The sequence below is a fragment of the Lingula anatina genome, chromosome 2 (genome assembly GCF_051362555.1).
Source record: "Lingula anatina isolate TDL-2025a chromosome 2, LinAna3.0, whole genome shotgun sequence".
NCBI lineage: Eukaryota > Metazoa > Brachiopoda > Lingulata > Lingulida > Lingulidae > Lingula > Lingula anatina.
The window spans coordinates 3,151,258-3,176,994 of NC_141768.1; the positions used below are offsets into that span (position 1 = coordinate 3,151,258).

A 25,737-nucleotide genomic window follows, 5' to 3' on the forward strand; every position below is an offset into this window, starting at 1 on the left:
CTAGACCATTTTGCAACCAAAACAGCTTTAAGCCCAATATCAGAAAATCAAATAAATATTTACCAGGCGTTGACACAATAGGCTCCATTGGTGATTTTTGCTGAATTGTGTCATTCAGATCAGGCATTGTTGGTGTAGGACTCATCCACTTTCTTCTGCTGGTAGATCTTGATTCTCCTGTTCGCCTCAGCAGAGCCATCATCAGAGCATGTTCTTTCCTAAGGGCCTCAATATCTGGTGGAGTGATGGTGTACTGTGGCATTTCAACCTCAACAGTACCAGCGCTGGGCCTTCTAGGAGCAGTGCTTGGTGTGGAAAGAGATGGTGGTTCAGACTGATGTTCAGTCTCAGTAGAGTGTTCATCAGTAGCAACTGCTGTTGTTGTTGCTGCCATATTCAGATCAGACTGGGAACTCAGCAAAGACCATAGTGAGTCTGTTGTTTGAAGGCCCTCACTGACCATAAAGCTAGATGCTTCATTGAGATCTGCTGCACTGCTGACTCTACTCTGGCCTGTGAGCAGAGACATAAGAGAGTCTCCTGTCTGCATGCCAAAACTATTGGTCCTGTTGAAAGGGGTTTCTTCTTCTGTGTTCAAATCAAAGAGTGACCACAAAGAGCGTGTGGTCTGAGATCCGATGCTAAAAAGTGGTCTGGTCTGTAAAGAAACATCAGCTGTGCTTCTCGGTCTGATGAGAAGAGATTCAATGGACTGGCTGGTTTGGGAGGCAAAACTACCCCAGCCTCTTGGTATGTCTCTTTCGATGGTTGAGAATGTAGAATGCCAAGACGAGTCTGTCTGGAAGCCTTGTGATCTCTGCTGCCGGGTTTTTCTTTGAGTCTTGTCTTCATTTGAAACTCTACCAGTTCTCATAGATTCAATGATGTTGCCTGAAGAATCTCCAAACATTTCATCATTGCTGAGATACAGTCTTTCTTCAGAGGAAGAGATGGAAGTCTTGCTTGGGGCAGACTGTTGGAAGAGAAGACTGGAAGAGAGATCAGTGATGTTTGATGGTAAACTGGCTGATCTCCCTCTAGGAGTAATTGGGGATGGGACTTCAATAGACTGGTCTGGGGTATGCCTCTTAGATGAATGTTGTAAGGTTTGACCTCCTTCAAGATCTTGTGAGGAGGCATTTGGAGAAAATTCACTATTGTCAGGATACTTCACTGAAGATTCGGGTTTTCTGGACTTGGAACCCTGGGTATCATGTGAGAGCAGTTGATCAGGTATTGAAACTTCAGAATCCTCTTGGTTTGCAAATGTATTATTTGCTAAATCCACATGGCCTGCTGGCTGTGGTGATTCTGATGCTGTATCTGACTTTATTTCTCTACCATACTCTGCATTTTCTCTTTCTTCCCTGTACACTGGCTGATCCTGGCTGCTCTTATCACCTCCCTTGTTTATTTGGGGAATGTGAACTCCCTCTAACATACCCTTGGCTGCAACACCAATTTCTGTCTCACCTTGTTCCACAGATGGTATTTCATTAACAGGTGAAGACCTACCGGATGTTTCTGCCTCTTCACCTGAGTCATTCTGATTAGCATGAGTTGAATTAACAGTCTGGAATGGTGCTAATTCATCCATAGGGGGTGAGTTTTTGCTTGTCTGAGTGTTAAAACTGTTTGTTGTTTCTTTCTGGCAAGATACTCTATCACCTGCCTGAGCTGACACATCAGATGAAGCAGGTTGAACTTCATTAACAGGAGATGGCTCTCTACTTGTCTGGGTGCTGAAGCTATGGACTGACTTCTTTGGTTTTTGTTTCTTGTTCGAGTCACTGTCATCTGCCTGTGTTGACATGTCACTCTGTGATGGTCTCATCTCTTCAACTGGAGAAGGTTCTCTGCTCGTTTGAGTACTGAAGTTGTTTGTTGTTCTCTCAGGCGTTTGGTCCTTGCTGGCGTCACTATCGTCTGCTTCATTTGAGATGTGAATTTGAGCCAATCTCATGTCACTCTGTGATGGTCTCCTCTCTTCAACAGGAGATGGTTCTCTGCTTGTTTGAGTACTGAAGTTGTTAGTTGTTCTCTTGTCTGATTGGCTCTCATTAGAGTCTCTGTCACCTGCCTGAGTTGACATGTGAACTAGAGCAGGTCTTGTCTCATCAATGGGAGATGATGCTCTGCTAGTCTGTGTGCTCATGCTATGACTTGTAACTTCACTAGCCTGATTTGATAATGGTGGGGAATATCTTGCTGGAGTAGTGTCCAACAATGGAGAAGATGCTCTGCTGGTCTGAGTACTCGAAGCATGGTGTGTCAAAAGTCCTCTTTGTGATGCTTCATCCAATGTATCACTTCCATCTGTCTGGGTTGACATGACATTCTGTAATGCTTTGACTGCAGTATTTTCTGACACGGGAGAAGAAGCTCTGCTTGTCTGGGTGCTGAAACTGTGACTCCTAATAAATTCCCTTTGAATTTCTTCCTTACTTGAATCACTTTCATCTGTCTGGGTAGACATGGATGTCTGCGAAACTTTAGATGTTATATCTGGCAATGGAGAAGAACCTCTGCTGGTTTGAGTACTAAAGCTACAGTTGATCACTTGATGGCTGCCTCCTTCATTGCTAGAATCAGCCTCCTCTGTCTGTGTACACATGACACCTTGTAATGTTTTAACTGGAATAAAATCTGCAACAGGTGAAGATCCCCTGCTTGTCTGCATATGTGAACTATGGCTTGTCATATCTAAGTCTACTTTGTTCATCAATTCAGTCTCTTCTGCTTGGGTAGAAATGTCCATCTGTAGGACTGCTGTTTGGGTACTGTCTGCAACAGGGGTGGGAGCTCTACTTGTCTGTGTACTAAAGCTGTGTGTTTCACTGGCTTCAGTTTGTGATGTGTCCTCTTTAACAAACTCTTTACATGTTTGGGTTGTACTATCTTCTTGGGAAAGATCTAACAGGGATGAGCCAGTTTGCAGCTGCACTTCTTGGGTTGCTCTCTTGCTTTGGGAGGTATCTAGTGAAGTTTCTCTGTTCTTGAAATAAACTTTCTGAGTTGAAGTTGTATCATCCGACTGAGAGCTATAAAGTAAGTTTGTTTCGCTTGTCAAATGGGCACTTTCATCGGTGGAATCTGTGGGTGGCTCTTTATGCCTATGGTCTTTATTCTGGTCAGCTTTGGTGCATGTTCTAGTCTCTTCGGCTTTCGGAATTGCTTTATCTTCCCTTGAAATTTCTCTCTCAACACTGAGCTCTCTTAGAACACCTGACTGCAGTGATAACCGTCGATGGGCATTCCCTCTACCTGATGTCTCTTTCTCTCTGGTGGCTGTTGTTGTACCATCTTTTTCCAGTCCTTCATGACTGAGGCTCCTAAACATTAGTCCATATTCAAATGACTCAAAGTCAAACATGCGAGCAGCAAGAGAGAGTAAGCTCATGGTATCATCAGTAGAAGGACTGGTAGCTGGCAAACTCTGGCTAGGGGAAGTGGAAGTGTCAGATAAGTTGGAGGTATCTGACGTGGGGTGCAAAAGAGTAAGTGTTGGTCTTTGTGGAGTTTCTATGGATGGTGATTCTGAAGACATTTCAGGGATATCTGTGTTATCCTCTTCAGTTATTTTGTTGGTTTCTGTGACTCCAGGATGTACTCCTCTCACACCTATATTTGGCTTGGTGATTTGTGAAATGCCCTTTTCTAATGTTGTGGCTGTGGATGGATGCACCCTATTTTCCAGAGAAACTGGTTCTTTATCAGATGTCATAAGCTGTTGCTGATCATCTTCCCCATCACTATATATTGGTGTCACCTCAACCATATACATATCTTCAGTGGCACCAGTAGCATCCTCATCTAATGCCATTTCCACAGCTGCTGAAGCTGCTGCCATCATAAGATCCTCCTCATCTTCATCATAAATGCCTTTGGAATCAATCTGATCCTGATGATAATTTGTTCCTTCACCACTTAATCTTTCCACAAGGAAGGTATTGTCATAACTGTTCTCTGAATATTCATTCGAGTAGCCATCAAGTGGTTTTCCAGGAGCAGAAACTGAGAAGCGCTGGTGTGGGTCACTTTGAGTAAGATTTCCAAGTGATGGCCTGTTTTCTGCTTCCACTGATGGCATTTCTGCATGGTCAAATCTCTTGCTTTTGGTATACTTTGTAGTTTGCCCAAGTTGTTGCTGGTGCATGTGATACTCAACTGGGACATTCTCTACTGAGACAGAACTGGTTTCACTCTCAATTCCATATCTAAGGTTTCTTTCAGACAGATGATCATCATTACTTGGTAGAACTGTCTCACCACCTGTACTGACAGGTTCAGTACCAGCCATGTCCTGAACAGGGGACTCAAGGGCCACCATGTGTACAAGTGAGCTTTGTGATGCTGCTGCTGTTTCATCCGGATTAAAATCTGCACATGGTTGATGTTCTTTGACTATATTTGAAAGGGGATTGTACAAAGTTTTCTCAGATTGTTGATATCCTGGTGTTGGTACAGCTGTTGATGTATCTGTGCTGGAATCTCCATTATTGATAGAAGGTGTTTCTTCATCTTGTGGTCTAGGATTATATGCTTTATCTGGGGAGTTCCAGTCGTCTTTCCCATCCTCAAGAGGATTTTTCATGCACTCATCCTTTGCATGTTGTGACAAATGTTTTGTAAAATCAGAACTGAATCCTGGCACTGAATAATGTGTCTCACTTTGTACTGCTGATGGTGATGAATCAATTCTTTCTGATGACTTGGCAAGAGGATTCCATGCCATTTCAAACTCCGATTGAGTTTCTGGTTCAAGTTGTGATGTAGTTGTTACTGATTTCTCTTCTACATTTTCATCTATGTTTTGGTTGTCTGTCTGGAAATTTGCCACACCTTTGTCTGTTCTGTGCAAGTTAACTGAATCTTCATTTTTAACATATCCAGCATCAATAGTAGCTTTTTCCATTTGCTCATACACAACAGTCTCCAAGGGTGTTTGTAGAAGCTGTTCTTCTTCCCCATGCCAAATCTGTGCCTGAGCAGAACTGCCTTGGTTTGCTTGTCTGTCAGCATTGCTTTGTTTATCCATTTGTCTCTCAATGGGTGAAACCTCATCCACCATATTGTCTGCATCTAAGTCACTGGCCTCTAATGTAACCACCTGTTTGGCTCCAATTGCAGTTGCTGCCACTGCTGGTAAAATCTCTTTTAAGGGTGTCAATTCTGTTTGTGTAAAGGCCTTTCCAGCAGATAAATCTCTGTCTTTTAATTCCCTTGTGTCACTTGGTATGTCATTTTCTATTTCCATATATGGTTCAACAGGAGAAACTGTACAGTTTGTGTGAAGGGATTGTTGCGATGACTCAGCAAATGTATTGCCTCTACTTCCAGTTGGTTTCATAAGACCTGTAGGTATTGGTTGATCAACTGATATGCATACAGACATGTCTTGCTGATGGCCACCTGTCTGTTCAGGCACATGTTCCACTGCTGAATCAAAACTCTCTGAAGGTGCTGTTTCACTCAGTGTGTTAGAGATTCCCTGTATATTTAAAGCAGGGCTGAGGTCCCCACAACCAAACCTTCCATCTTCCTGTTCAAGTGCAGGTGTAGCATTGTGTGGCTTTGCAAAAAGTGCACCTTCTACTAAGGCCCGAAGTGATGGCCCACTGGAAGCTTCTGTTTCTACACATGTATCAGATGGTACATTGGACAGTGGACCTACAGATGCTTCATTCAAATAAACAGTGCCTTCTGGTGTCTCTGCTGATGCAGATTGGAGCTCTGCTGACAAACTAGTTTTTTCTGTTGGCACTGCAGGTACACCAGGTATTGTGGCATCCACTGACTCTTGTGTTGATATAATAGGATCCCTGGAGGCTTCTTGTGTTACTTCTGATGGAAGCACTGTCAAGCTGTCTTGTGCAGTTGTCTCCACAGATATTTGTGGTGATGGCCTTGAATCTAAGACACCCTCTGGTGTTTTGTCTGATGGAGGCAATTCTGTTGTATAGTTTGCCATGTTTTCTATGGGGGCTGAACTTGACACAATGACATCTACAGAGCTCTGTGGTGTTTTGTGTGATGCAGGCATTGCAGATGTCTCTAGTTTTGAACCAGGTAATGGTGTCTTGGTTTTCAAATTCCATGGAGACACTGCAGATGTATCTTTTTCAGCAATTCTTATAGTATCTTGTTCTGCTGTTTTTGATGGAGGCATGGTCTGTGCATTCGGTGCTGTAGTATCCGTGCTTTCTTGATGTGACACATGTCCCTGAGGCAGATTTTTTGACTGAGACACTGTATATGTATCTTGTACAGGTGTATCAATGGGGCTCTGTGGCCTCAAATCTGCTGGAGAACCTGCAGAGAGGTCTTGAACAGCAGTACCCATGGAGCCCTGCGGTAACATTTTGGCAATCATGGTTTCATTTGGTCTCATATTTGAATGATGCGCTGAAGATGTATCTACAACAGCAGTGTCCATGGGTTCATGTAGTGGCATTGCTGATGGAGGCAATGCAAATTTATCTGTAGAGTCTTGAGGTGGCACATCAACTGGAGACATTTCAGACGGGCCTTGTTCTGCTGTACTCAATGAACCCTTTAGTGAATTTTTGGTTTCCATAGACCCCTGCGGTGACACATTTGATGGAGAATCTGTGGATGGATCTTGTGTAGATGTATTGATGGAATCCTCTGGTGACGGTACAGTTTCCACAGACCCCTGTGCTAAATTCTCTGGTGGAAATGTCACAGTTGTGGTCAGGGGAGCATTATCCAAGGAGCTCTGTGGTGAGATTCCAGTCTCCACAGAGTCCTCTGCTGAAGTGTTTGATGGAAGATCTGCAAATGTGTCTCTTGCATTATCCAGGGAATCTTGTGATGACATTTCTGTTTCCATAGAAACCTTTCCTGGCTTTGTTAGAACTTCAGGGGAGGAAAGGGAAGAATAATCCATGGAACTGTGTGGGGACTTATGCACTTCAGATGTGTCTAGTACACCTATACTTGGGTCTCCCTGTGATGTCAAATTTGATGTTTCTGCAGGCATTTCTTGTACAGTAAAATCCATGGAGCCCTGGTCAATGATCTTGGTATCTGAGAAATTCACTGATGATATGCTTGATGGAGGCACTAAAACAGTTGTATTAATAAATTCCACTTGTGACACATCTGATGGAGGGACCACAGATGAAGCTCCAATGTCACTTTGCAGTGGGATCTCTGATCTCAAAACCTCCTTTGGCTGCATATTAGACAGCGGTAATGATGATGTATCTAGTTTCTCTCTGTCCAAAGAAGCCTCTGATACCATATCTGACGGAGTAACTGGAGATGTGTTCTGTGCAGCAGGCTCCAATGTGTTCTGTGAAATAATTTTTGATTCAGCAGGTTCAGCAGAATGTTCAGTAGCAGTAGACTGCATGGGGCCCGGAATTGGCTCACTGGAGTAAGGCACTGAAGAAGTGTCTAGTGTAGTTGTCTCAGTCAAATCCTGTGGAGCAAGATCAGCCTCCAAAGAGTCCTTTGGTGACAAACTGGAGAAAGGCACAGCAGATGTACGTGGTCGAGTTCTGTCCAATGACTCCCCTGGTGTTGTTCCAGATGACATTACTGCAGTGTTTTGTTCAGAAGAGGGCTGTGAGTTGTGAAGAGGCATATATGGTCGTGGATCTTCTGATGCATCAAGCACAGTGCTATCAGTGGCACTGAGAGTTGCTGTATCAGATGGAGGCACTGTAAATGTTTCCAGGGTAGTAGTCTCTATGATGTTCTGCTGAGGCAAAGTTGGTTGTGAAAGTGTATTTGTTTCTAGTGTATTTGTTCCCAAGGAACTTGTTTGGAAATTTTCAGTATCCATTGGGCATTGTGCAGACGCTTTACTTGCATCTAATGCAGCACCGTTCATGAAATGAGATGGAGGCAACTCATGTCTGTCCAATTTTTCCCCTGAGACTGTTGACATGTTGGATGGGGGTACTGTTGGCATATTTGAAGCAGAATTCTCTATGAAACCCTCTCCTGGAACATTTGATAGGTGCCCTGCTTTCATATCATCCACAGTTAAATCAAAGGTACCCTGTTCAGATATCTGGGTATCAATGGAGCCCAGTGTTGACATATTAGATACGGGAACTCCACTTGCATCCAGGGCAGTGGTACTCATGGAGCCCTCTGGGGACATAACAGAGTCCATATGACCCACTATGGACAAAATTGATGGAGGCACTGCAGGTGTGTCTGGTGAAGTTCCAATAGTAGAATCCTGTGGGTTCATATGGCTGGAATCCTTTGAGTTCATCAAAGTAGAGTCTTGTTGGTTTACCTTGGTATTTGTGAATTGCTGTGGGGACATACTGGTGTCCATGCGAACTGCTGCTGACATATCTGATGGAGGAACTCTAGATGTATCTATTGGAATTCTACTAGCTGAGTCCTGTGGTTTCAACTCAGTGGAATCTTGTGGGTTCAATTCTGTATAGGTGGAATCTTGTGGGGACATACTTGTGTCCATGTGAACTGCTGCTGACATATCTGATGGAGGAACCGTAGATGTATCTAGTGGAATTCTACTAGCCGAGTCCTGTGGTTTCAACTCAGTGGAATCTTGTGGGTTCAATTCTGTATAGGTAGAATCCTGTGGGGACATACTTGTGTCCATGTGAACTGCTGCTGACATATCTGATGGGGGAACCTTAGACGTATGTAGTGGAATTCTTCTGGTTGAATCCTGAGGTTTCAATTCAGTGGAATCCTGTGGGTTTATCTCTGTAATCTCTGTATAAGTGGAATCCTGTGGGGACACATTGGTGTCCATTTGACCTGAAGTTGATACATTTGATACTGCAGAGAGATCTAGTGAAGTCCCATGTTCGGAATCCTGTTGTTTCATCTTGGTATAATCCTGATAGGACATACTGGTGTCCATGTGATCTGCTTTGGGCATATTTGATGGAAGAACTGCAGATGTGTCCTGTGAAATTCCTTTAATGGCATCCTGTAAGTACATCTTATTGGAATCTTGTGAATTCTTCTCACTATATGTGGAATCCTGAGGGGCCATATTGATGGCCATGACACCTGCTGCCGACAAATCTGATGGGGGAACTGCAGATGTATCTAGTGGAGTCCCATAAGTGGAATCCTGTGGGTTCATCTCAGTTTTTGTGGATGCCTGTGGGAGCATATTTGTGTACTTGCCACCTGGGGCTGACAAATCTGATGAAGAAACTGCAGATGTATCTTGTGGAATTCTACTCGTGGAATCCCGTTGGTTCATCTGGGTATAAGTGGTATCTGCTGGAGACATAGTGGTGTCCATGTAACCCATTTGTGGCATATCTGATAGAGGTACTGCAGACATGTCTTGTGGGATACCATTTGTGAAATCCTGTGGGTTCATATCAGTATATGTAGATCCATGTGGGACTGTGCTGGAGTCCATACCACCTGCCGATATGTTTGATGAAGGAACTGCAGAATTGTCTGATGGAATTCCAGTCAAATCCTGTGGGTTCATCTTGGTGGAGTCCTGTTGTTTCATCTCAGTATAAGTGGACTCCTGTTGGGACATATTGTTGTCCATGTGATCTGCTGCTGACATATTTGATGGATCAACTGCAGACTTGTTCAGTGGAACTCCATTAGTGGCATCCTGTGAATGTATCTTGGTGAAATCTTGTGGATTCTTTTCAGTATATGTGGAATCCTGTGGGACCATACTGATGTCCATGTCACCTGCTGCTGAAAAATCTGATGTAGGAACTGCAGACGTATCTAGTGGAGTTCCATAAGTGGAATCCTGTGTGTTCATCTCAGTTTTTGTGGATCCCTGTGGGAGCATATTTGTGTACTTGCCACCTGGGGCTGACAAAGCTGATGAAGAAACTGCAGATGTATCTTGTGGAATTCTACTTGTGGAATCCTGTTGGTTCATCTCGGCATAAGTGGTATCCTCTGGGGACATACGGGTGTCGATGTGACCAACTTGTGACATATCTGATAGGAGCACTGCAGATGTGTCTTGTGGGATACCATTTGAGAAATCTTGTGGGTTCATATCAGTATATGTGGATACATGTGGGACTGTACTGGAGTCCATGCCACCTGCTGTTGATATGTTTGATGCAGGAACTGCAGAATTGTCTGATGGAATTCCAGTCAAATCCTGTGGGTTCATTTTGGTGGAGTCCTGTTGTTTCATCTCAGTATAAGTGGACCCCTGTAGGGACATATTGTTGTCCATGTGATCTGCTGCTGACATATTTGATGGATCAACTGCAGACTTGTTCAGTGGAACTCCATTAGTGGCATCCTGTGAATGTATCTTGGTGGAATCTTGTGGATTCTTTTCAGTATATGTGGAATCCTGTGGGACCATACTGATGTCCATGTCTCCTGCTGCTGAAAAATCTGATGTAGGAACTGCAGACGTATCTAGTGGAGTTCCATAAGTGGAATCCTGTGTGTTCATCTCAGTTTTTGTGGATCCCTGTGGAAGCATTTTTGTGTACTTGCCACCTGGGGCTGACAAAGCTGATGAAGAAACTGCAGATGTATCTTGTGGAATTCTACTTGTGGAATCCTGTTGGTTCATCTCGGCATAAGTGGTATCCTCTGGGGACATACGGGTGTCGATGTGACCAACTTGTGACATATCTGATAGGAGCACTGCAGATGTGTCTTGTGGGATACCATTTGTGAAATCTTGTGGGTTCATATCAGTATATGTGGATACATGTGGGACTGTACTGGAGTCCATGCCACCTGCTGTTGATATGTTTGATGCAGGAACTGCAGAATTGTCTGATGGAATTCCAGTCAAATCCTGTGGGTTCATTTTGGTGGAGTCCTGTTGTTTCATCTCAGTATAAGTGGACCCCTGTAGGGACATATTGTTGTCCATGTGATCTGCTGCTGACATATTTGATGGATCAACTGCAGACTTGTTCAGTGGAACTCCATTAGTGGCATCCTGTGAATGTACCTTGGTGGAATCTTGTGGATTCTTTTCAGAATATGTGGAATCCTGTGGGACCATACTGATGGCCATGTCACCTGCTGCTGACAAATCTGATGGAGGAAACACTGACTTATCTAGTGGAATTCCATTAGTGGAATCATCTGGGTTCATCTTTGTGAGATCTTGTGTGTTCACATCAGTATATGTGATGGAGGCAGATGACATATCTGATGGAGGCACTGCAGATGTGTCTAGTGGAGTGCCTTTAGTGGAATCCTGTGGGATAATCCTGGTATATGGGGCCATGTGGCCCACTTCTGACACATTTGATGGAGGTGCTGCAGACCTGTCTAGTGCAAATCTATCAGTAGAATACTGTGGTGGCACACTCTTGGTACCAGTTGACCCCTGTGACACCTCTGATGTTTCTTGTGTAGTACTATCAACGCAGCCCTGTGGTACAGTTATTTCAGATGTGTTTGAAGGAGAAACCTCCATAGTTCCCTGGGCCAAAACTGTGGTATCCAATGCATCATTAATAGATATATTTGCTAGAGGGAAGGCAGAAGTGTCAAGTGAAGTAGCATCCTTGTAGGCCTGTGGTGCAACACCTGATGTAGGTACAAGAGATTTGTCTAGTCTTGGAATCTCCATTGGATTTTTTGGCAGCATATTTGACAAAGGCACTGGAGTTCCACCTATTTCAGCTATGTTTGCAATGTCCTCTGGCAAGAAATTTTGTGCTGGCACTTCAGGTTTATATAGTGCAGCAGTATCCATGGAGCTCTGAGATGGCGCATTTGATTGAGGCACTTTGGAGATGTCTTGTGCAGTTTTGTCCCTGAATATCTGCCATGACAAATCTGGTGAAGCACTTTCTGCTGAATCTACTTCAATTTCTGAATCTGAAAGGTCTGTCACACCAGATAAAGCTCTGCTATTTTGAGGCACAAGTGCCTGCTGGACCAAGTCTTTCAAGGTTAGATGGTCCTGAACAAGAGTGGCATTAGCTTCATCTATTGTCAGTTGTTGCATATATTTGGCATGTGGAGCCTGTGGCATATGATCTGAAGTGGAGCGCATTGTATGTTCTGACTTTGTGTCCTTATCAGCCTCAGGAATGATGGAGGTCTGCTGATTATTCAATAAAGTACAATCTTCAGTGCCATCTTCTAATCCTTCAGAAGTACTCTTTTCTACAGATATTTGTTGGCCCATTTCTTCTTCAACTGTAACATCTGATGCTTGGTTAGTGCTCTCACTATCTTGTATTTCAAATGTCTTTAGTGTCCCTGGCCCTGAAATGAATTGCTTTATTGGTATTAATGTTGGTATGTCTTCTTCCCTCTGAATGTCCAAATCTTGTTCACTTTCAGCACTACTCCCATCAAATAATCCTTGAGATAAGTTATCCTCTCCTTTTTCAACGTATGCAGAGTTTGCCTTCAAATCTATCTGTCTGGTTTGATGTCTAGTTGGTGAGTCATCATCTGGACTGCTACCTTCCTCTAAGATTATCTCAACATCACCCTGTGTATGTGATTCTCTAAGATTAACTTCTCCATCCTGGTTTCTCAGAGAGTCTGCAACTGATCTTGTTGTACCCGCTTTCTTCATTTCTATTTCTGGTTGAACCCTGGACAGGGCCCATGAAAGCTTCTCAGGAATATCAAACTCTTCCACATCTTCCTCTGGGGCCTGATATTGTCCTGGCTGTGCTTGGTATTCATGCAGAGCTGTTCCTTTGGCATGCATCTGGGTCCAATCAATCTTATCCCCTTGTGGTGTTTTGAAAAGACCACAAGTCAGATCTGGCTTGTCTTGGAGATAACTTTCCTCTGCTGAATGGAACTCCACATCAACTTCTGGTCTTAATACATCATTTCCCTGACTGCTCATAGTTTCTTGAGTAACGGTGTCAAAATCCATAGCAGCTGAATGTGAAGATTCTGCAGTAGGTTGAGACTCTGTGTCAATGCTCAAATTACTTTCTTTACCTGCATATGTGACATTAGATGAAATCAATCTAATTTCAGGTTTTCTATCTAAACCATTGTTCTTTGAATGATCTAAGTCTGCTGTACTGTCTGACTTGGTATTCTTGGGTGTCTGAACATTGTCTTCCACTGATCCTTTACCCTCTTGAACTGCTATCATTTCCTCAGCTGACATTTCCACATTGCTGGGATAGCCTGGAAATGACGCCTCTTCTGTATGTGCTAAGTGTGCCAATGCAAAATCTGATTCAGGTGACCCTAAATCTGATGCTAGATGCTTTGCAAAATATGCTGGCAAGTCATCTTTTTCTTTACTTGAAAGCTGAGAAAACCTGTCTCCTAGATTTTCCATTACATCTGTTTCTTGTGGCTTTGTACTCTTCTCTGGGATAATTTCATGAGCAGTTGTTTCATCAGCAGGCCTCTCCTTCATGCCACCATCATGATGTTTCATCAGTACTGAAGCTGATGACTTGTTGTCTAAATCCCTTTCAGGAATCTCCTTTGCACTCTCAGATTCACTTGTTAATTTTCTCTTTAGAGCTTCAAGTTTCTCTGCATACTTTGATCGTTTTACTATTGGCATTGCACCTGCTTCTGTTGATTCAGTGCTTGACTCCAGTGATTCTGTCCTTTCTGATGAATTTTCAGATGCTGTCTCTATAACTGACTGTATGTCGTCTGGCTCTCTCTCCATTTTCCCCTCCTCTAACACTCCTTGTACATTGGCAGGAGCATGGATCACCTCTGCCTGTGTAGCAGAAATAATTGGTGCAGTTGTGAGGGTTTCAGGAGTAACAACCTTGGCAAGGCTTCGAATTGGCGTGCAATATTCTTCTGCATCTACAAATTCTTCCAAGTCACTTTCGGGTGTTTCATACTCTTCCAAAGAAGAATATAACTCAATGTGTTTGTTTTGAAGTTGATATAATGATGTACCTGGAGCATGCTCTTGATGGGGATCTAATTTCTCATCAGAATGTTTAAGTGGTCCTTCTTCTGCATTAGGAGCTCCCTGTAAGTCAATGCCATTTTTCCCAGGATTCATCTTGCTTTTAATCTCATCCTTCTCTTCTGATGAAGACACACTGGATTCAACATCTCTTTTCTCCTCAGATGTAGAATCAGATGTTTTTGTTATATCTAGTGTTGAGGGCATTTCCTGATTCAATCCTTGACCAAGATTGTTTTGGTCATCCCAATTTCTTGACAAAGATGGTTCTCTTGTATGAGGATGGGACAGGCTTTCTCCCTGGTGTTCTACATTTGATTTGCTCATTGGATATTTTTGCTCATTCCTTACATTTTGGCTTGCATTTGCATTTGTGTGGGATTCATTTTTGGGTAACTCAGCAAAACCTAATTCATTCACATCTTCTAAAATGTCATGTAATGCAAGTTGGCCTCGGGACTGAGTCCTTTCATTCTTCACAATTGTAATATCAGATGATTCTTTTGTGTCAGAGTCACTCCCTGAGCTTCCATCAAATCCAAGATTTTCATAGACTTCCAAATTTGGAGATGTCATTCTGAGAGATGGTCCTTTATCACCAATGCCATGTATCCTGTAAGGTTCTTTCATTCCATGATCACTTTCAGAACTCTCTCTGTCTTCAGAATCATCTTCAGACTCCAATACTTCAGGAACTGCTGTGAGAGTTCGTCTGCATAGATGTTGTGCACTTGTTAGCTGATCTAACGAAAAAGGGTGATTTGATTTTTCTGGGGGTACTTCCTCATTTTCTAAATTGTCATCAAATGCCAAATTCACAAAAGATGTCATATTTTCTGCAAACACTGGTGGATTTGGTATGTTCTGAGATTGTCCTTCAATGTGGAAATCTGGTTCACTGCTGTATGAACCTTTTGCTTCAGGATCACTTTCTGATGAGGCTTCATCAAATCCAAAATTATCAAAAACTTGCTGATTTCTAGGAATTGATGTTTGGTCACTGTTATATGGACTAATCTGAAATGATTCGTCTTTTTCCATGTCATTTTCAGTAGCCACAAAGGGTTCTTGTGTATCTTCCTTATTGCTGGATACTGCAAGGGGTGTTTCTATTAGTGTCTCTTCAGGTTTTCCAGTGCTGCTTTTTGCATCACTTCCATCATTAGCCAATGTTCTGCTTTCTTCAGTTGTTTGATGGGATACTTGCACATTTGGGTAGCTTGCAGAGTTTGCCTTGTCTACGTCTAATCCAACAACACCAACTGATTCATCCTCTGTATCTTCCCATTCTTCTAGCAGTGGATCACACTCAGCTCTACGGCTGCTTGTTCCTATCTGAGCCTTCAATGTCGCATGTTTCTGATCTACATCAACTTTGCCCCCTTTGGCTGTTCTAAGTAGTCCTGCAGCAGAATCAGAGGGGTCAGAAACCAGCTCTTCTTCCCCTGCCTTTGACCATAATGTTTCAGAAGTTTTAAATGGTGTTTTCATTTCTCCCTTAATTCTCTGATCTGCTGGTGGTTCTGTACTGCCCAAGACACTTAGTAACATAGAATTACTTTCAGAAGATTGGTCTGGTTTTTGTTCCACAATTATTCTGTTTGGTGTTTGAACATCATGGCTGGGATCTGCATCTGAATCTGAGAATTTCTTTTCTTTTTCAAAAGAGTCTTGTATTTCTTCAGAGGGCAGAATACTTTGGAAATCAGTAAGATGCCCCTCCAGTTGGATATCAGATGCCTCTCTAGTTGGGAATGAAAGGCTACTGGAAGGTCTCTGATCTGTAATGTCTGTACTATTGCCAATACTTGTTGGCGAGCCATCTTCATTCTCTTTGATTAAATCTGATGAAGAGTTGGTCACTTCTTCACATCTAGCTATGTCTTCCTCTGAGTCACCAAATCCTTCATGGTTTCTGTCTGCTTGGAGGGTCTGAACCTGAGCAACTGGTATACTCTGTTCATCAGGATTGGCTTCTATTGGTTTATAGGCAGTCAATACTTGCTTTTCATGTACTGAATCATGCTTGAGAATCTCATCATTTTGTGCTGCAGATAAAACATCCTCTCTGCCATGAGACTGCTCAGTCGGCACATCAGATGGTAGATGTGAAGATGGTCTAATAGACTTTAGCTCTAGTTGTGGCTTGATGTCCTCTTTATGCTGCTGTTCCTCATGATACTTTGTAATTTCTCCGGGTGCTTGTATCAACTTTTCTGGCTGAGGCAAAAGATGCATCTCTTCATTTTCTCCCATTGTGAGAATGCTCACATTTTCAACTTGTTCTATATCCTCATTTGGAATGACTTTTGCAATATGACTTTGATCTTCAGCTAAAGCAGATACATTTTTGTCTTCTTTTATTCCTTTTTCTTCTACCATTGACAAATTGTCTTTTCCCTTTGGTGCATGAATATCCTGTTTTCTTCCAGCAACCTCGTCTTTCATAGAAGAGATCTCACCTTCTTTTCCTGCTGTGAGTTGCCTTTCTTCAGTATTACTCATGTCATCTGTAGAAGATGGCACAGATGCACCCTTGAGCAACAGCTGTTGTTTCTGATTTACTGTTGCAGAACCTGTATCATTCTTAGTTGCATTCGCCACTTGGTTATTTAGTTCAGAAACAGGCTTAAGTCCTATTTCTGCACCATCTTCATCTTCAGGTGGAATTTCATACCTTGAACTCAAATCCCCTATTTTAATCTGTTCACTTGGCAGGGAATTCTCTCTTGGGTCTCTAACTACTTGAACAGATAGAGGAATTTGCTTTGTTTGCTGAGGGTACTGTACAGCAGAAACTCTACCCAATTCTGCTCTCTGACCACTTCCTAAAGGTTTTCCTTCATTGCTGGGCAATTCTGTTGCCAACTCATTTGTAACTAACACACCATGGGCATTTTCCTCAGTCTTCTCAATATCCATGTTACTTTCAGATGGGTTCTTTTCAGTTGCATTTTTAATAACCAGTGACTCATTTATGCTTGGTAGAATGCCTGCATCATCTTCATCACTAATGGCTTTGTCCAGTGCAGCCATACTGTCTTCAATTTCATGCATTAACCTAGTAGGGATATAGACACCCTGCTTATCACTTGGGAGGCTTTCATGTTTCCCAACTGAAGGCATTACAGCAGAAACACCTGTGGGAACTGATTCTGGAGAATCTGGAGGTTGATTTTCGCCAAAGCTATTCATCTGTTGGCCTTGTGTCTGTTCTTCTGACCTTTGTCTCATCCCTCTCTTTTCATCTAGGCTTCTTTTAACAGTCCCAGGCTCTTCAACCAAGATTCTACTTTCAGCTTCCTCTTGCATTGGGGGTTGCTGCTGAGGACTATTGTGACCTGCTACCAATATCTTGCTTATGGAGTTTTTAACATCTAACTCCTTACAAGGAAAAACACCTTGTTCAATATCAGGTGTCGAGGTTTTTTGTTCTTCAAACTGGATACTAGTCTTTTCATTCTCCAATCCACTATACTGCTGTGTCCTTGTAACCTCTTCTTGCTCCTCAGAGCTAACATCAGACTGTAGAGTGTTTAAGGGGTTTTCTCTTTTCTTGACAGGTGTACTACTTTTTAGCAAGCCAGATGATGATGGTAGTTTAGGTGTTGTCACTTGCTGTTTCTTGTCCCTGTCCACAGGCTTATTATTATCAGCATCTTTTGACAATCCATTTCCATCTGTAACCTTTTGCAATGGCAATTCAGACATTTCTGTTTTCTTTTCCATGTCAGGTTCCTTCAGAACACCTACCACACCAGTCAGTTGAGATGTACCGATAGAGAGATCTTGAGGGGCGGCTTGGACCTCAGAGACAGGAGGCATCTGTATATCTTCTGGTTTTCTTTCCATTTTGATATCTCTCTCAACTAGTTTTTCTGGGTGTTCCTCACCCTTTTTGTGCATCTGAATCACTTCTGTTGTTTCTGTGACAACCAAAGGTGGGGTAATTGGTGTGTCAGGCACTGTGTCACATCTTGCCTCTTCCTTGTCAAGGGTAGGCTGCAATGTATCTGATTCATTTACAGCCTGTGAGTTTATATTTGAAGCATTCTCAAATGCCTTCTCACTGGTATTTCCCACTAAAATAGCATCATTTTCTTTCACTTTCAAAGCAGTGTCTTTATTTTGCTGAACGTCTGATACTGATGTGGGACTTTGTGTAGATTCTGATTTAAAACTGGTCCCTGCTATCTCTAGCTGCAAAGCCCCAAGTTTACCCATGATGGCATCAAAGCTAGAGTTCTCAGGACTGGGTGGAGAGGCCACATTTTCTGTACTAACTGTTTTTCCTTCTCTTGATGGTGGAGAGTCTAGAGCAAGAACTTCATCACTTGTTTCCTGAAGTAACTGTAAAGTATCTTCATGATCCTCAGAAATAGCAGCAATTGTAGATGGACTCAGTGAATTTTCTATGGTTGATTTCTTTCTGAAACCCAAATCTAGTGATTTCTTTGCTAGGTTTTCTGAATCTCTAAGAGCCCTGCTAAGTTTCTCTGCATATTCCTGTTCTAGTTCTTCAAGTTTCTTAGGTATATCCTCCATTGAGTCATCAGAGTATTCTAACATCCTGTCTGCTTTGGTTGACTGTATCCTGTTGGAAAGTGGGGTTGCAAATTCCCCTCCTCTTGGGGATTCCATCATGGCAACTGAAGCTCTCCTGTTGGCAGGTTTCTTTCCTGTTGCAAGATCCTCTGATGACACCGTTCTTTCAGGGGGAGGCGGTGAGTTTCTACTGAGCTTGTACTTGCCATGTTTCACATCAGTGTCTTTTACTATTGCAACATCTGTTCCAATATCTTGATCTTTTTCTTCAGTAGATGGCACATCTAATCCGTTTTTATGTTTATCTTCCAAAAAGCCTGAAGCTGATGATATTCGTGGAGACATTCTGCCTTTTGGGCTTCCATTGGGACTTCTACCATTTCGTTCAAACGTCTTCTTTCCAGATGTTGAATTGCTAGGTGATGCATCATCATCAAGATCATCCAGACTCCTAGACCTGCTCATAAACACAAAAGTGATACTATCAGTGCTAACTGATCTAGTGCTGAAATAGTCATCAGCTTCAAGAATGGAGTCAGCAGACAGTGATCGAGTATAATCAGTTTTGTCCTTTGGTGGCTCGACAGATATTTGGGAATCAATGTCAGAAACTGAAGGTGACCTCATCATGATGCGTCTAAAATGAAACAGGTAGTCAATGTCACTGTGTTCAAATTTTGCACACTTTGCTGCTAAGATTTCCTCTTGTGTTAAAACTGTCTCATTTTCAGCAAAATCTTGCTGCTCTGCTGGGTTTTCAGAGGCAGGCTGTTGGTCATTGATTTCTTCTGAAGTCTCCGGCTTAATTACTTGTAGAGAGGGCGTGACAAATTTCACAGATCTGATGAGCTGTATATCTGGCTCTTTGAATAAAAGGGAACCTTTCTCTGCTTGATCTTTGTCATCTTGGAGATTGACTTCATGTATGCCAGAAGCTGAGTCTACTATAGACTCCTCAACTTCAGAAGCAGTGGGTAAGCTGGCTTGTGACTGTTTCCTTGGTTGGATTATATACCTATAACTTTCATCCTGCAAATTCCTGCCAACTCCATTACCTGAAAAGTTGTCTGATTCAGTGGGAATGGCTGCAACACTTTCATGATCAGGAGGTAAAAAAGGTGGCACACTCCTGTTGAGTGCATTGATGGCATCAAGAACAGCCTCCTGAGACCTTTGACCCATCACCTGGAGATTAGGTTGCAAAACTGCTGCTGTGTCTTCAACTGGCTCTTGTTCTAAACTTGAAAGATCTTCATCTTGTTCCAATAATGGAGAAACTGATTTCAGACCTTTCAGTGATCTCTTCTTTGACATTTCTTGCTGAACCTCAATGTCAACATCACTGGGAAATGTCCCAGGTCTCATCTGTTGAGTTGGGGATCCTGGTATGGATGTAAGGAGTTCACCCGCCATAGGCATCTCTAGTTTCTTGCCAGGTGATTTTGGTGGTGAAACTCGCTTCATTTCCCTTCCCAGAACTTCAACCCCCGTTGAGACCCCTGTTCTCTCACCATCTGAAGACCCATTGCTGGATTCATAATCAAATACATTCCCAGAGTCTGTTAATGGGGCCTTAGGTTGCAAAGGACTAGGGATAGCTTTTGCTGCTTTTTTATCTAAACTATGTTTACGTTTCAGACTTTTTAATTCTGATTCAGTCAAAGTTGGTGACCATTTTGAAGTAGCTGCAAATGCCTCAACGGTGGCAGACCTTTTGTCAACAGGTGGTGGGGTGCCACCTTTATCAAACAGAAGTTTGTTGGAATCATACATTCTGCTTGATCTTGGTGAAACTGTGGTAGACAATTCACCATCTGTGCAATCTGAACTGATCGCAGAATCACTCAGACTATGTCTTGATCGACGCCTTTCCAGATCTTTCCTCAGTAATTTAGTCAAGGTTTTTTCATCCATGTCTGATAGGTGCTCCTTGAGAATCTGACTTGGGTGATCTCCCCTGGCTAGTGCTTTGGAAATTTCCAGGATTTCTCTGTCTTTCATTTGTTTCAATGCTGGTACAACCGACTGCACCTGTGTGGATTCTGTGACAGCATAGGCTGGTTCTTGAGACACTGGTGGTTCCACAAGATCGGCAGACCTGGGAAACTTGGATGCCAATGGTACAATATTTTTCTGGCCAGAATCACTAACATCTTTCTGTGGCATCTGCTGGTTAATGGGAACTAAATCTTGCTTTTGGAAATATCCTCCGCTTTCTGTTTCTCTTGATCCACCATCTGGTGTAATAACTTTGTCAAGCAGAACGTCTCCCTTCTTTTCTGTTTGTGCAAGATTTTCATCCAAAGGAATGTTATTTTCTGATTTAGGGATCATAACCTCAAAAGCATTGCCAAATGCATTGGTGGGTAATTCTACAAATGCAGAATCCAAACTGCCCGATCTATTTCTTTTTGCATTTGTTTCATGCACTGGTGACATGTTGCCATGGAGATCAACACTGTCCTTGCTGTCACCATGTCTGACACGGTTTCTTTCCTTTACAATCTGTGCAATGACATTTGACATATTCTCCTTTGTACCCAAAATAGAGTCATTTCCCTCCATGTTTTCAGGTGTTGCATGATCATCAACATGTTGTGTAAGTGAAGCACTAGACTTAGGAGCAATTTCTTCTTCCAGTGTACTGCCCTGCCTAGGGTTATCTTGGGTGCTATCTTCATTTTTCGCATGATTTTCAGATTCTGCCTGGACATCTGAGCTGAAGTTCTCACCATGTGGAATGGCATAAGCTAATGCAAGATCTGCTATTTGTTTTAGTAACAGTTGCTTAGCAACACCAAGCCTCCCAGGCACGCCATCATCCATGTTCTCATCTTCTGAACTTGTGTCTGCATCTTCCTTAGAAGGTGGTTGACTGGTTGGATTATGTGGTCCACTTGCTACAGAAGGGCTGAGATCCTGTGTTGGTGATTTTGGTGCATTTCCTTGAATTCTTTGCACCTGAGATTTCAAAAACGATTTTAGTTTATTAGGTGAACTAAACTGCTGTGTTGGTACATTTTCTACATCTTCTTCTGTAACTGGAGACAAAGCCCCCAGTGACCTTCTTTCTACAGAACTTTCATGTAGAGTCTCAGAACCAGCTTCTGGTTGCAAAGGGGAGTCAGATATGCAACCACTGACTCGATCTTCTTTCATAGCAGAGGTAGGAAACTCGGGTGATGGTTTCATGTTGTTTGTTACATTAGGATCAGTTCTATGGAAAGTCTGAGTTATTTGGGCTTCTGCAGCTCTTTCTCCATCACTGGAGGCAAGATTTTCAGCATTTGGTCGACAAATGTTCATGTCATTTTCAATTTCAGGAACGTGCTCCCTTGATGATGGTGCTTCTGGTGATGGCAACAGGTCCAACTGAGATCTAGAATCATTGTCAGAATTCTTATTAAGCTGTGGGCAGCTGCCATAGGTTTTACCTCTCTTTACACTGAGTACACTTTCAGTGTCACTGCATGCCTCCGTGTCTGAATCATACTGAGGATTATTGATGAGTGCTTCAAGACGCGCCATATGCTCTCGCACTGCTGGGTCAGCAATCACTATTCTACTTGTGTCAGCCTGGGACAGGCTACGCTTGAATGGGTCTCTTTCAATAATGACTTTCTCGGCATCAAGAATGTACTTAATACACAGCTTCAAGTGGGCATCAACTATCTCTTCTGTTCCAACTCTCACTCCACTGGCAAGCTGCTGCAGTATATCATCTTCAGCACTGTGGATATTGGTTCTATGCTGAGGTGATTTCAGTTTTTCTTGAAATTCTAGCCATGGTTTTTCAGAGGGACCACCCTTTGTCTTGACCTTACTTGCATCTTGCAGTTTTGCAGAATGCTTCAGAATATGAGAATTATCTTTGATCACAACATCAAAGTCCCCAATCTCTTCATCAACTTCCTCCATTATTCTCTCCAGGGTGTCATGGGCAACACCATCTCCTTGAACAAAGTACTCCCCACTGGTATCACTGGACTCTGATTCATGATCACTCTCTGAGTTCTCAGAAGGTGGAGTCCCTGATCTTCCTTTCTGAGGACTTTCAGATCTTGACCTTTTTATAGGTTTCTCGCTTGGTGATGAAATACTGAAATCATCTTTTGAGACCTTATTAATGTCACCAGAGAAAAACTTTCCCTTCACAGTTTCTGAGTGAACTGTTTGGGTTTTTGGAGCCTGAAGCTGGAGTTTCTGCTTTCTGGCATATAATTCTGCTTTTCTTCCAAGCACTCTTCCTCTTGTTTGAGACAAAGGAGAAATATACTTTGCTTGATCAGTACGGACATCAGAGGCACCTCTGTCATGGCGCCGAGAGAAAAATTCATCCCCACTGTCACTGCTACTATTGTCAGCTTTGTCTCTTCTCTGACTAGATGATGATGATGTCTTCCTCTTTTTAGAAATGGGAGATTTTGCACCTGGGGAACTAACAGAATGCTTTGGTGATGACACCTGTTCCACCTCCAGACCACTGAGATCTAGAGATGAAGAACTTGATGAAGAAGAGAGTTCATCAGAGGAATCCACAGACATGCCCCGTGGAGTGACAATGCCAGATTCCAATAAATCTGGTACTGCTATGGAGGACTGAGATTTTTCTAAGCGTAAAAGTGGACGTCTTCTGACAGAGTCACTTTCTGATGCCTGCTTTTCCACTGATTTGTCACTTTCTCCAGTCACATGTGCTATGTCTTTGTTTGGAACGTCAGCTTCCTCAGAGGTGGTAAGTAGTTGGTCTTGAAATCCAGGTTTAACGAAAGATATCACAGGTGTATCTGAAGCAGCCACCAACTCTCCTTGGTCTTCAACTGATGAATCTTCACTTGTCTCTTCTTCTTGATGATCTACTTTCTTTTTAGATGCCTGGGATGTGCCATCTCTCTGCACCACAGATTCTGTCAAAGACGGCTGAATTATAGCTGTCTCTACATCTGTATGCAGATTTGGCTCCTTGACATCTTCGTTTGATAAAACTGACATCACCATATCTGAAATTAGTAATTTAAAAATGAAAACAAAAGTAAAAACTTAGCAGAACAAAACAGTTAACAAATCTACAGAGAAAATAAATATCTTAATTGTTCTCAATCAAATACAATTTACTTCAACATTTGTCAAACAATTAATATACCAGTATATGGCTAGAATCCATTATTTCACAACATTAAAAATGCAGTATTAGTTCATATGCTTATAATAAATTCATCACTAAATCTTTCAAAACAAGCTTCAAGAATAGGCAACCTTTTTTTTGAGAACTGATGTCAAAGACGTTTTTCTGCCATACCTTTCAGTGAAGACTGGTTGTTGTAATCTTGCCCTTCACTAGTGGAAGGCAGGTCCTTCATACCTCGGGCTGCAACAGGAGTGATGACCTGAGGAGTTGACAACACAATCTCATGGCCGTCGTCTGCTCCATGCAAGTCGACTTCTCTCCCCAATAAACTTTTTTCTGATGGTACAGAACCTTGCTGCAAAGGGGTGTGATCAATTGGTGACCTTGACCTTGCTCTAGGTGAAATATCTCTGGGCAAGGACTTTTTCTTTTCATGGTATCTTGAAGATGTTGGTTTGTCAGATGCTTGAGGAGACACTGATCTGGCACTCCGTGGTTGTTTCTCACTTTCTTCTAAGGGAAGTGTTTTTAGTGCTCCATCATTCAGTGCCATAAACTGACTAGGCATGGAGGCTTTTGAAGATCCTCCCAACACACTTTGACTTACTACACCAGTTACTTCCTGAGGCATAGTGGTATCAGTTTTTGAACCAAGCACCATTCTTTCAGTATGATCTCCATTTTTGTCTGGACTTAGAGAGCTTACTGATTCTGTATTGTTTTCTGATATATCACTTGCAGCTAATACATCTGTTGGCATTACTAATTTGTCAGCAGGAAAGGTTTTGCTATCTGAATCTTGTGCCTGAGTCAGCTGTGCCATATGACAACCTGTACCCACGGTTCTTTCTGGCTCATTTGTAAAATTTTTAGCAGGCAGTGGAACCAAGGCTGTGTCACCTGCTTGGTTTGTCTCAGCTTTGTTAGATCTAATCTCACTTTCTAATGGCTTCCCATGGGTCTGTGTAAGTGATACTGGTGTCATGTCTTCTGTCACTTTATTCATTTCTGTGGTTTGTAAATTATTTGGTGAATTGTTCAAATCAGAAGTGTTACTTTCAGGTGGCATCTGGCCATCTACTGCAGTTTGACATGACTCTTGGCCAAAGTTTTTCACTTCTTGTTCATCTAGATCATGTTTTATTTCACCTAAATGGTCTGTATTAACTGGCTTGGTATACCATCCACCACTGCCTTGTGCATTGCCATCTTCAGGTGTATTCCATATCTGCTCCTCTGGTTGATTACCCATCACACCTAGAGTGGTCTTGCCCTGGGGTACTGGCGGAAACGAGCTAGACTCAATGGGTTGCATGGATTCAATGGCTGTTATACCACCATCACCTCTTTCAGCATTCTCACCATCTTGAAGAGACAGCACTGAAGATACCATATCTGTAAAAAGAGATTGATAAATTTCTGTCATGATACCAAACTACATGATATATAGATTTTCATGGGAATCACTGAAAATCTCATGGATATCTGCTATGTGCTTAAATCATATCAATTTCTGGTCTTTTAAAGAATGACCAGCATGGAACCTCTTTAGATTTACATTTTAAATCTATGACCATGTGTGTGTGAAAGTGCATGCACGAATGCCTGTTTGCGTACGGGTGTGTTTGACATCTTTTTAAGCTGAAGTATGTGCTTCACAGTACATCTAAATACCTTTCAGTGAAGACTGCGATGGAGTCTGGTAATCCTCGTCAAAAGAAGTACATGTATCACCTGATGCTGGATCACCTGGCACTGGGTCACCTGACACTGAGGCACCTGACACTAAGTCACCTGATACTGTGTCACCTGACACTGGGTCACATGGCACTATGTCATATGACTGCACTACCAGAGTGTCACTGCCTGCTGTATTACTGCCTGGTTTGGTACAAACAGGGACTAGCTTTGGAACTTCAGACCAAGGAGACGAAAACTCAACAGCTGTCATGTTGCTGCCAATTGCCAATGGTGGTTTGATGTTTTTATCTTCCCCAATTGATTCACTCCTTGGTCTGGTGTATGGACGTACTTCTTCAGGTGTCTTAACTTCTGATGGAGGCTGAACCTTGAACGCGTCCGAGACATTGTTTTGCTTTGGTTTGGTAAATACAGGGTTTGTATTCTGGATCTCAGATCTGTCCTCTTTCAGCATAACTGGTGCATTTTCAGCCTCTAAAACATTTTCTGCCACTGATCT

The 25,737-nt window shown here is 42.5% G+C and overlaps 1 protein-coding gene across 3 annotated transcripts in view; it reads right to left on the reverse strand.

Moving 5' to 3' along the window:
- Nucleotides 1-25,524, reverse strand: part of LOC106155994 (uncharacterized) — a 32,020-nt gene extending 6,496 nt beyond the window's left edge. For 2 of the 3 annotated variants that reach the window (XM_013531049.2, XM_087003426.1), the window contains exons 1-3: nt 25,212-25,524; nt 23,709-24,932; nt 64-23,409 (exon numbers count right to left, since the gene is read on the reverse strand). In XM_013531049.2, the coding sequence (XP_013386503.2) occupies nt 64-23,409; nt 23,709-24,932; nt 25,212-25,488 (24,847 nt within the window). In that variant the 5' untranslated portion in view covers nt 25,489-25,524. The remainder of the gene's footprint in view (nt 1-63; nt 23,410-23,708; nt 24,933-25,211) is intronic. The other variant, XM_087003427.1, reaches the window with a different exon arrangement.
- Between the last annotated feature and the right edge of the window lie 213 nt (nt 25,525-25,737).